The 12,824-nt window shown below is 39.5% G+C and overlaps 1 protein-coding gene across 1 annotated transcript in view; it reads right to left on the bottom strand.

Moving 5' to 3' along the window:
- LOC122813967 (nuclear factor 7, brain-like) overlaps nt 1–12,824 on the bottom strand; it is a 144,988-nt gene that overhangs the window by 37,955 nt on the left and 94,209 nt on the right. Inside the window, exon 3 of the mRNA XM_044086522.1 lies at nt 11,038–11,376. Within this exon, the coding sequence (XP_043942457.1) occupies nt 11,038–11,376 (339 nt within the window). The remainder of the gene's footprint in view (nt 1–11,037; nt 11,377–12,824) is intronic.

Below are 12,824 nucleotides of genomic sequence, written 5' to 3' on the forward strand. Positions count from 1 at the left end.
AAGTTTTTAAATATTCCAACAAATTGTTCTGGAAATGCAAGCACTTCTAAATTTTTGATTCTGTAAACTGGAACTACTTGTTTAAAAGTTCTCTTGATATCTAAGCTAATTATGGCCAATTTATTGTTCTTTTTTGGTAAATCTAAAATAGTTATTACCCTTTTCATATTAGCATACAATTAATCTACTAACTATAAATCCTGTTTGAGCTTTATTAAACTACTTTACCTCTTAATATTGTAGTAAAGGTGGAAGCAAGTAAGTCTACATTTATATGATGAAACAAACGTATTATCATTTCATTGGTTAAATATATGGGAGATTGTCACTGAATTATTCTGAAAATGTCACTCAGTAATTCTAAAATATCTAATGGAAGCAAACTAAGTAATTCCATACTTGTACATCTAACCCTGGAGGTTACCATTTTTCCCCTTTTAAAAGCTTCAACGTCTATTAGGGTAATAGGCCTATTCAAAAGAGATATCTGTTGGTCATTAAATTTATTAGTAACATATTCCTTTAAATACTTGTCGGTTTTGTAATTATCATGATTATTTGTATCATTAAGATACTCATGGAATTAAAACAATATTAACTATTTCCTCTGTATCTGAAGTAATGTTATTAGTCTAAGAATTGTTGGTGTTATTGACTTGTGCCTTTCTGCTTAACATCTAACTTCTATTAGCTAATTTATGTAGATTTTTTGAAGTCATCACATAACGGTGCATTCCTATTTTTTCTACAGCTATCTCATAGGTTCATAGGTTTATACTAGGCTATCTGCCCTAAGGCATTTATAAGCCTAGCCCAAATTTTTGTGGCTTACGCCACCCCTTATATGAAAAAATACTGTGCCCATTAGTTTGTTGTGCCTCTGTCCAGCAGTGACACAGAGATGATTCCCGGGGTAAACCTACGATCTCCCATCCACAGGTCTAGATTTCTCTTGAACAGAGTCAGCGAGGTGCTCTGCCTCACATGGACCGGGATTTTATTCCACAGCATAGGGAGTCTCTGAGTGATAAATCTATCCCTCCAGCACGTCCTATTTATATCCGTGCTAAGGTTTAAGTCGCTTGCTCTAGTGGTTTTGGTGGATTTGGATTTTTTGAGGTGGAGCATGTCCATTAATTCTGGGTTGGACATGGCCTTGTATGTCAGGCACATGTCACCTCTGAGCAGCCGGTATGCGACTGAGTAGAGCTGGAGTTTCTTCAATCTGGCAGCATATGACAGATTTTGGAGTCCCTTTATCCTTTTGGTGAGGAACTTTTGGGGTCTCTCCAATTGCTGCAGATGTCGGGTGAGATACATCCCGAATGGGGCATTGTACTCTATCATTGGTCTGATAAGTGAAGAGTACAGGGGAACAATGACCTCACTAGATCTGGATGTGAATCCCTTCATGATCAGGTGGGCAATGTAGAAGGTCTTTCTAACCACTTTAGCAATGTGAGTGTCAAAAGAAAGGCCACTGTCAACCTGGGTCCCCAGGTCCCTGATAACCTCTTCTGTGCTTAGTGGATTGCCACCTATATGGTAGCTTGGGGTTACCTTGTTTTTCCCGAAGGGTATGACTATACATTTTTTGGCGTTTAACTTCAGGCCATGGCTCTGGCACCAGCTATCTGTTTCCGTGAGTCCCTTCTGAAGGATATCCGTGTCCGATGCACTTTCCACTATGGCCCAGTTTGCAGTCGTCTGCAAACTTTGTCAGCCAAAGTCCTCCCATGCTGGCCTGTACTTCTGAGAAGTAGATGCCAAACAATAGGGGGCCAAGGACCGAGCCCTGTGGGACACCACTTGTGACCGGCTTGGAGTCTGACACAGCGCCAGCAACTCTAACCCTGTGGGTTCTGTCCTTAAGCCAGTTTACAACCCATCTTGTGACATATGGGTTTACATTTAAGCTGGTAAGTTTTTCTACAATACCGAGTGGGGTATTGTGTCGAAAGCCTTTGCAAGGTCAAGGTAGGCTGTATGGACTGCCTTTCCTCATCAATGGCCTTGGTGACTGTTTCAAGAAGTCGACCAAGTTCAAAAGGCATGATCTTCCCTTGACAAAGCCAAACTGGGTCGGGTCCAATGTCTGCAAGTCCCCTATATCTTTGTTTATGAGCTCCATTATGATCCTCTCCATAGCTTTGCAGACTAGACTTGTTAAGCTTATGGGGCGGTAATTACCAGGGTCCGTGAGGCCGCCTTTGTGGAGTGGGACCACAGTTGCCGTCACGCCACTCCTTGGGCACGTATCCTGTGGTAAGGCTGAGATTAAACAGCTGCCTTATGTGCGGGGTTAATTCCTCATTTAGCTCGTGTAGCACACAGCCGGGGACACCATCCGGTCCCATTGATGCTGTGTTTTTAGCTTTAGAGAGAGCAGCTTTCACCTGCGCATTTGAGATGTCCGGGAGGCTACACTCGGCTGGGATAGTTATCCCTCCTTTAGGGGAGGGGGGTGAAGTTTGCACTGAACCTGTCTGCCAGTATGTTGGCAATGTCTGTGGGTTCAGTGATTTTTGTATCATTTTGGACTAATTCTGAGCATATCTGGGAGTTTCCACCCAGGTTTCTAACATAGCTGAAAAAGGCCTTATGATTGTCCTTTGAATCCATGGCAATTTTTCTCTCAAAATTGGCCTTAGTTGATTTTATGAGTGCTCGTAATTTATACTAATAATGATCAGGGGTGACTTCCCTTTTATGGATTTTGTTCTATCATGTAATAGCTTTCTCCTCTTATTGTAAAGTTTGTTAATGGCTGGGGTCCACCAGACTGGACGCTTGCCCTTTGTGGAAAGAGTCTTGGTTTTATTTGGGATTGCCTGATCCATGCAGTCCTGGAGGTGTTCATAGAAGGCATTTGTAAGGGCTTCCGCAGCTTGGGTTGTGGTTTCCTCTGGCTCAGGGGCCTTGAAGGATACCACACCAGTCTTGAGTAGTGTGAAGTTTGCTTTAGAGAAGTTCTTCACTATGGTCTTTTTGTTTGGGGTGGGGCGGGATGTGGATTTCCAGTGAGATTAGTTTATGATCAGATCTCACCAATGAGGGATATACTTCGTGTGGAGCATTTTGTCCCCATGTTTGTGACAATGAGATCTAGTATATTTTCTCCTCTCGTGGGAACAGTGACTAGCTGTTCCATGGCATTTGAATTTATGAACTCCAGGAACCGTTGGGCTAGAAAGTTAGGGCTTGAGTAATGTTCCCAGTCTATATTCGGTAGTTGAAGTCACCCAATATGATGGTGTTTTGAGATACATTTATACCCTCCAGTGTCTTCAGGAAGGCTGTGTGGGGTTCCTGAGTTTGAGAGGGTGGCCTGTAGCATGCTACAATTTGTAGAGCAGTTTTGCCTATGGTTAGTTGCACCTGGATGGTTTCCGAAGCTGCGTTGCCACCAACCTGGAGGTGTGGGTATCCTTTATGAATATGGATACACCCCTCCTTTTGTGGTGTGGTCCGGGTTTTGGGGCCGGAACGCATGATATGAGGTAAAACCTAATAGTGCCGGGTGCTCTCAGGAGCCTTGAACCAGGTTTCAGTTACAGCACAGACATCGATGTTCTCCATACTGAGAAGGGCCTCGAGTGCGTGCATTTTGAGATTTAGACTTCTGGCATTGAGCAGCATTACCCTCAGTTTCTTCCCATTTTTGTTTTCTAGGGTGGTAGGTTTAGAATTTGAGCCTTGCCTAAAAAGGCACTATGGGGTGGCAAGAGCCTTAGCCAATATCCGAATCCCAGGGGTGACAGTGCAAGCCGTCCCTTGCGAAGCAGCGTGGCTTGTCAAGCATGTCATCCCAGGCAGACAGACACTGGATCCCCTTTGAATGACACCAGACATTAAGCCAATTGTTAAAGCTGATCATCTTGTCTCTATATTGTGGCATCATTCTTGGTGAAGGAAGGATACTGCTCAGGGTTAGGGTCATACCTGCCTGGGCTACATAATCAGAGAGCTCCTCTATGTCTCTTTTCATGTAGTCCAGGGAGGTATGTCTCAGGTCGTTCACACCAGCATGGACAAGGACTGTGTCATATTTGTACTTGCCGTGGAGTGACCCGACTGCTTGTGTTATGTGGCGGATTCTAGCGCCCGATAGGCAGCTTACTGTGACCCTCTCCTTGTTCAGCCTGGTGAGTGGGACGTCAGTGAGTGGGAAGTCAACTTTATGTGTTAATATGCTTGATATTTTGTCATTAATTTTTAATAACTTCATGACTGATTTCTTTGTTTTTTGTACAAACCTCAAGTTGCATATTTCATTGTGCATTTCTAACAACTCTTTTTCCTACGCTTTCATTTTACTACTAGCTTATGTTCTCATTCTATCTTTAATATGCATTTTTAAGGAGCCCCATAGTATGATTTTACTAACCTAAGCATTATCATTCAAAGATAAAAAAAAATTCTCAAGTTGTTCCTCAAGATAACTTTAAAATTCTTTTAACTTCATCATATATACTGGGATTCTATAAACAAATCAGACATTTCCTTACATTCATTAATTTATTAATACTTGGTGCATTATTGTCAGATACAGGACAAGGAATAGTTTTAAAATAATTCACTTTATTAAGTAAATCTACAGAAGCATAAATCCTATTAAATTCTAGTTTGCATCTCATGCGCAGAAGAATGAGTGAAGAACAATGACTTTTCTGCTTTTACTATTAAATCTACTAAATTATTATTACTAATCCATCTGTTTAGTGCTTTAGCTGATACCAGAAGTTTAGTTTTGTTCTGTTCACTTTTATCTTCTCGGCTAGATATGCAGTTAAAAATCCCCTGCTAAAATTAAACTAGCCTTCCAATGACTTTAAGTTTAAGTGATCTTTAGCCATTCCTGCACCTATTCCAGGGATCCAGTAAACGTTGGCTACTGTATACAGTTTGTAACAATTAAATATAATGGCAAATGTATCCATTCCTTTGGGATTATTAATATATTGCATGACCTCAGGCATTACACTAGATTTTTTTTACAAAGTACAGCAGTTCCTCTCTTCTTTTTGTTAAAAGAAGCAGATAATATTTTGTAACCTAAGTTATTTAAATATTGTGTATTTTTATCATGTGAATCTCTTGCAAGAATATAATGTTTCTACTTAATTTCACATATCTCATTCAAAATTTCCTTTTGTTGCCATATATATTAACAGATAATAGGTTAAAACAATCCATACTCTATACTTAAAGATTTATTTTAAGATATGAAACATTTATGCACCATATTAATTAAATTGTATATACAACTGTAATGCATTCCTGCAACACTATCTTAACATTCCATATTTTTTGAATTCTTCCTTTCTACAAACTAAACTACTGAGACTCATAAATCACAAAGACAGGTCTAAAACTGTAACTGCATATATTACTAATAAACCACAACCCTACCATGGGATATCAAAGTTCCTAGTTTGCCTTTCAAATAGAGACAGATAAACTACTGTAATAAGTACCAACACTTAAAAATGCATAAAAAGCTAGCAAAAAGCTATCATGACTTACCAATAATTTATATAATATTATACACAAATTAAAAATAAGAGACTATTAATTTAGTTATATATTTTGAATTTAAAACTATTCCCACATTACTGCATAAAAGATTAATTGTCATTTTCTACTTATCACAAACTTATTTATTTATCATTTGTTTACTGGGAAAGTCTGACTTGGAATAGGCAAAGTTTCAGTGGAGGCCCAGGGAGAAATGCTCCAGATGCATGCCTTTGTAACGTGGGAGGAAACAAGACCACCCGGTGGAAACCCACACGAATGCAGGGAAGCCATGCAGACTCCACACAGAAGGCACCCCAGCTGAGAACTGAACAGGAGAATCTCTTGCTGTGAGGCAAAAACACAACCACTGCACCACTGCTCCATCATAAATATTAAATAATCCAACAAACAGTATACTGGCTGTGCCAAGCACTGCTTAGTTACAATGGAGGACAACTACACTTAGAGCCAAGCTACTTTAGTAAGCTTGTAACAAAAAAAAAAAAAAACATATGTAAACGATACTGTAATGAGATGTAAATCAGAAATGGCTGCAATCTTTGGATTATCTTATCTAAATAATGCATTTCCTGCCTGCTTGCAATTCATAGTAACTCTTATGTGCTCCTGCACTGTGTACATATACCTTACAAATGGGAAGTCATGCGTTTTCTACCTTTGTAACCTGTGAAAATACTTGCGGTAACTGCTACTTGGGGAATTTCCTGCCGAAAACATCTTGTCCTTACCAAAACTAGCATTGGTCAATGGTCAAGAAGATACAGACATCTTGGCGTTTGGCTATTTCCATGCATTCATTTCCTATCAATGCATAACATGGTCAGCAGCACCCCCCCCCCAAGTGTATGATAGCCTGAAAAGCTGCCAACATCACAAGCTTCAGAACCTGAAAAAAAACAGAGGTTGACTAGGTAGTGGGGAGACACCTTCAACCAACAGAAACTCTTCATTAACAGGCAGAAAACTTGCTGACCTAATTGTCTTTGACCATTGAGCAACCAGAGGCCTCTGTCCACATATCACCAGGGTTCCCTCTGATGACCCATCAAGGAGGGGTGATATTTGTGGTCCTCCAGACTGGGGTGTGACCTGTGCTGCACAAGTCCTCACCCTTCCACTTTTGTGTCTATCAGTATGTCTTCTGTCCCTCACCAGTGTGGGCCCACTTGTCCATCTTTTCTGCTGCATCCATTCCTTATCTCTTCCTTAAGCCTCTCTCCTACACCATCTTTCCTTACTCCTTCCTGAACTTCTCTTATATTAAAAAATAGGGGGTCTATCCCCTACAAACACATGCTACCCCTCCACTCATCTCCCACCCCCTCCAACACAACTCTCTTTATGCCTTCCTTCTGTGTCCCTCATCTTCTCTTTCCCTCATTTCCAGCTTTCCTGTTTTCCCTTTCCAATCTTTTAAAAGACCAATCAAGGTGTCCACTTAATCACATCCCTACATTCAATAAAGAAAACCTTTAAGCAGTTTAACTTGATTTCTGAAGAGATGTGCTGAGCACAGCTTTCCTCAAATAATTGTTAGGGTTATGTTCAGGCTAGCACAGGTTTTCACTCACTTATAAACAAAAACAGCAGAAAGAAAGAAATTGTCGCTTTACATTTAAGTGGCTTCCATGACACATAACAGACTATGTTTAATACATTTTACAATGCTTCAGATAGCCAAAAATGTTCTGATAATTTCTGTACAGCACACCATTTTTCTGTAATCAGCACACCATTTTTCTGTAATCAGCAGCATTCATTGGTGTTTACCACATTTATGTAAAGGTACAGTGGCACTCTTCTCAGGTTACCGTTGCATATATGCAAGATGAGGGACTATGAACGCCACCCAATGTTTTTCTTCTGATGTTTCCACAACAGTACATAACCTGCTGAATTAATTTGTGCAATGTGTATACATAAAGTTTACAGCATTTTGCAGGATAAATACAAAACATAAATGCAACCAAAGAGGCAAGAATCTCCATTCCTACACATCCCACTGACTAGCTTCTAATATAAATAAATGTAATGACAGCAATAATATTTATGAATATGAAAAAGGATGAAATGCACACACAACACTGTAGATTACTGCTCTACAGATGTTACTTGTGTACCACTACAGAACCTGCATAAATATTCTTTGTATGTAAAGGAAAAAAAAAACATCAGGTTTTAAAATGTTTACAAACAGTGTGCACACAATATGTATTACTGTCACTCAGGTTAGCAGCAACAAAAAAGTTTTAGTAACAAATGCTCTTACACAGACACACGTTGATAAGTCTGAATTATCAAGCCATATACTTGTGTAATGAGAGTGGTACCACTGAGAGCTATACAACAGTCGAGAGAAGTGTGTGTGTGTGTGTGTGTGTGTGTGTGTGTGTGTGTGTGTGTGTGTGTGTAACACACACACACACACACACACACACACACACACACACACACACATACGTAAGGTGGGTTTCAGCATTTATTCTGTGCACTAACCAGTTATCAGAAATGTATGCCAGTAGAATAAATGTGACATATTTTTACTTCCCCATTACAGACATCATTGTTCTAACATGCATATGCAGACTTATCAAGCCATCAGTGCATTGGCCCACAGACCCATGGGTTTGCCTTAGTTATTCAGTTCTCTGAGGTGGAATTCAACAAGAAAAACTGAAGAGTGGGTGACAGGTGCAAGTCACCCCTGGAAAAGCAGGGGGGGGTCTGTTAACCATCTCAGATCATGCAGACACACACTGAATCCTCTTAGAATCCATTTACTTAGCAAATTACTGAAACCAGTTATTTTATCCTTGAACTTAGGCATCATTCTTGGTAATGGTAAAATGCTGCTCAATTCTAAAGCCTCAGTTTCTTCAAAGACAAGAGCAGAGAGAGTTTGATTGTGTTTCCTCATCTCCCTTAAAGTGGAATGCCTATCATTCATCTCCACATTGTTAACTACAAAGTTGTAATTGTAAATGGGGTGGCGCAGAGGCCTAAGGGCCCTAGTGATCCCTAATCCTTTACCACCCACAGCTGTCACCTTGGCATTTGCCAGCCTGTTGACTGTGGTCTCTCTATGTCTTGAAATGTAATTACTAATGACCAACATATTTCCTGGAATGTGCTGAAACCTTATAAGACCTTAATAGTACAGGTAACTTGGGTGTAGATGTAGTGTTAGCATTTTGACAACATGCCCAACATAAGCTAGCAGGATGTCAACACGACCTTGGAGGTCAAGGGAAGTTTCTTTATGACCTCAGCATAAGTTGCAATGAAGTTGTGGAACTGTGTTACTATGTTACGTTGTGTTGTTTAATGGGTTATGGGTGGGACACAGAGTGAGAGACACTAGCCTCCAGTTTTGATAAACAATGCATCTCTCTCTAGTGCAACCAGTGAATGTTAGAACTTGGCTAACAGTAAACATGAAACAGTATTTATACTGCCTCAAAAATCACATACAAATAAGTTCTTAAAGGATGCGACCAAAACATGTTCAGACTCAACAGTTATAGGCAGTGTTCTTTTATTTCACTTAATAATATAAACGGTAGCTGACAGAATAGATCTACATGCAATGCAAACAGTAAAGGTTAAGGAACCCCAAAGTATAACTAGCTTACTTACACAGTAAGTTTATCGGCTCTGAGTGGGAGTCTTTTAGACGATCATTGGTTTCACCTGTAGTTATATGTGGGCACTCAGTATTCTAGGTATGTGGATCACATCAGGAAGGAAAATGAATTTAAACAGTTTAAGAGGAGTGGCTTCACACAAAATGATACTTTCGGTGTTTACTGGTGAGAGTCGATGAAAGATGAGAAGGAGGACACTTTGTGGTAAAATTAACATAAGGGGCAGACAACTACATTGCCAACTGGTTTAATAACAGAACAGGAACACAGTGGAAGGGTGTTAAATCTTCTAATTCATGGGACATACAGCACATTTATTTTTCATTGCAACTATAATGATCTAGGAGTCAGTGGATGCTTATGAGAATGATATAAAACACAATGAAAGACTTGAGTTTGGTTTGGTGCTTTGCATAACTTACTGATGAGAGACAGAATTGCACGTAGCATCAAATGTAAGAGGAAGACTATAAAAAGAAGTAGCGATGACACATGACAAATCACTGGTTATGTGGTTTGAATATTTTAGACAAAGCATGACTGAGAGGCTGGACATGTGGAAAATAAGAGCTGTAACACAGGGGAATGTAGTACTGAAAACGAATAAAGAAATAAAAGTGAACGTGAAATTATTGGCAACCTTAAGAGATAGGATGGGCCTGCTTAGAAAATAGCAGTTAGACAGTACACCAAATACAAGCAATACACATGAGCCAGTCAGCCTACAACTCTGCTACTCACTCAAAGATAACCAAAGATATTCTAATAATTAGGCTACTGTTTACAAGTCCATATTTCATAGTTTTTCTGCGCTGCATTGTAAGAGTATCTATTATACACCTCAGCTTCTTTCTTCAAGAATTCAGGCCAAAGCCACAAATAATGGGAAGACAAAGTCCCAAAACCAGAAACAATTGTTAAACATTACTCTAATTCACTTAAAATGTTAATAAAGCAACTGGTTCTGTATTAAGAGGTACTTTCTGAAGGACAAGAATGAAACTCTGATGTCTTCAAGCATTAACGACTGCCTGCAATCTACAGTAATTTACCAGAAAATTAAAATTTTTTGAGGGGGATGCAAAAATTTAATGTAAAACTAAGAGTTTTCTGAAAAATTCTGGACAGCTGAGAGATAAGTTATCAGATTTTACCACTGTGTATTCCTGTGTACTGTTAACCTCTGTAACCTTACATTTTCTACTGGGTCTATATCACAACGTCAAACTTAAAAAAGTTTGATCGTTGTAATATTGAACCCTACTGCCCAAAAATGAACAAAACCAAAAGCACGGAACAGCTTTCCCAGGGAAAAAAATCAGTGTTTTGTGACAAAAAACAAAATTAAACCTAAACTAAATGGGGGGCTTCACCCCTCACACACCTCCGTACTTAAATATAGCAACTCTGAGATCGCACCACAGTGGAAGAAATAGCAAACCCCCGAAAATGGCCACTGTTTTTTTTTCCATGGGAAAAAAGTCGATGTGCCTTGGCTTCACTATTTTCCCCTTTTGGACTTTAGGGTTCGATATTACAATGTTCAAAATTGTTTTAATTCGACATTGTAATATCGACCCTAGTCTACTAGTGTTTTCCTCTCCAGGCCTCAGTGTAAATGGACTATGCCTATATGGAATGGTACAGTCAACAACAAAAATAAATAAAATGTTAAACAATGCATGTTCTGGATTAGTGGTGTTCTGCGTTATTTGGAAAATCCTTGATAAATACACTTCTGCAATACATAAAGAAAACCATATCACTGCTATACTATCACGATATACTATTTACAATCAACTGCCCGATTTTGTATATAAAATAAAACACATGTAATGAAAAGTACACTTACAGTTAGAAAACCAACAGTTTCCTGTTTTCTAGTCTCCGACTTATCATACAATGCTTTACATTTTGCAGGAACATCATTTTTAATGTTTTCAGCATTTTCTCCCATCTCTTCCACAGTCAGTGTTATTTCCTTCCTGAACTCCAAGCTGCCATTGGGTGCTTTCACATTGGTGACCACAGCATCATGTTTTGTACATTCAAGGTTTTCTTCCTTCTGTTTCAGAACTGACACTTTGTTATATTTAAGCTGTTGGAGTAATTTTTGTTCCCAGTCATGTAGTAACACGTGCAGTTTTGTAAACTCTTGCGCAATGTATTGTTCCAAACTATAAGCATCATCCTGGAAAGCAAACACAGAAAGAATCAAGTTGAGTGACTGTACATCACAATGTCAGTTTTGTCTATGCACTTCTCATACAAACTTATGAGTGGAGGTCAGTCTTGTTGCAAACAGGCCAAGCACCTGTCCAAGACATTTGTGACCAGAGTTCAACACTTAGTCCATGGCAAAAAAGAGGGACAACCACCTAGGGTACTTTCTGACACTGTGGAAAGGGGATATCAATATAAAGATGAGCCCTAACAAAAAAACAAAAAGGTACTGCAAATTAATGATTATTGGTGGAAGGAAACACAAAACAGAAAAAGGCAGGTAGCTGTGTGTTTGAGGGGTTGGTTTCTGCCAGTTCAATCTCTGTTATACAGCCTGGATGGTCTCTGATGACTAAAGTGTCTCCCTGGATATGTACAATTGTCAAACGGCTATAATCCTAGAAAAGCTCTCCAGCTATAGGGACCAAAGTGCGTTTAGACCCTACAAGAACATTAATATATGATTAATAAGAGAAATGCTGAGAGAAACCATTTTGATTGGGTTATGACCTTGGTCAGAGCAACACAGGAAGGCCTCATCAATCAGGTCCTGCTGTTGTATGGAATTTGTTTTCAGAAAAAGTGAAAAAGTGGGGGATTATCCATATAAAGGTTACTTTTACAAATGTAAAAATTAGTACATAAAAACACAAACAAGTTTGCTGTGATTCAGCCACAACAAATTAAGAATTTGCAATGCAACTGTAATTATGTGTTCTACATTGGGCCAGTCTTAGGTCTTTGTATGAAATTTGGATACATACATGTGATGTAGCATGACTTGTAGATGTCTGCTGTTGGGAAACACATGGGATGGAGAGTGGGTGGTACTGTCCCATGGGAGATGCTGTTCACAGCAGGTACATAACGGCTCATGTGAGACCATCATAACTTCCTTTCAATACATAAACCAGAAATGGGGATTAGCCAAGTATTAGATAAAAAGGTTCAGTGCCATTAGCTCAACCTTCAAAGACAAAAATCAGTCTGCACTTTTTCCTGTTCCCTTCATTAGGAACATTGCAGAAAGTACAGTTGTGTAAAATCTTACCATAGCAGTAGATGTCCTCATCACTGTTGCAGTATTCCTCACTGAAGGGATCTCCCGTCAAGGATAGCCCAACATCCAGACAGCGTACCAAAGCCTTTACATCTTATAATTGCCATACGTCTCACATACACTCCCCGCATTGGGCGTGGGGTACAAAGGGAACATACTGATCAGAAATATTCAGAAATGAATTAATCCCGGAGGAACACAATACTCCCCCCAAGGACAACATAGAACATGTACCTCCAAAAGAAAAAAGTGCAGAAGGGAAAGAAGTGAGAGCCGTTCAGCCAGGAGGGTAACAGAAGACAGGGGCAAGAGCCATAACAGAGAGGGAAAGGATGGAGGGGCCGAATGCTACAATA

This window comes from Protopterus annectens, chromosome 10.part0 (genome assembly GCF_019279795.1).
Source record: "Protopterus annectens isolate FY-2018-M chromosome 10.part0, PAN1.0, whole genome shotgun sequence".
NCBI lineage: Eukaryota > Metazoa > Chordata > Ceratodontiformes > Protopteridae > Protopterus > Protopterus annectens.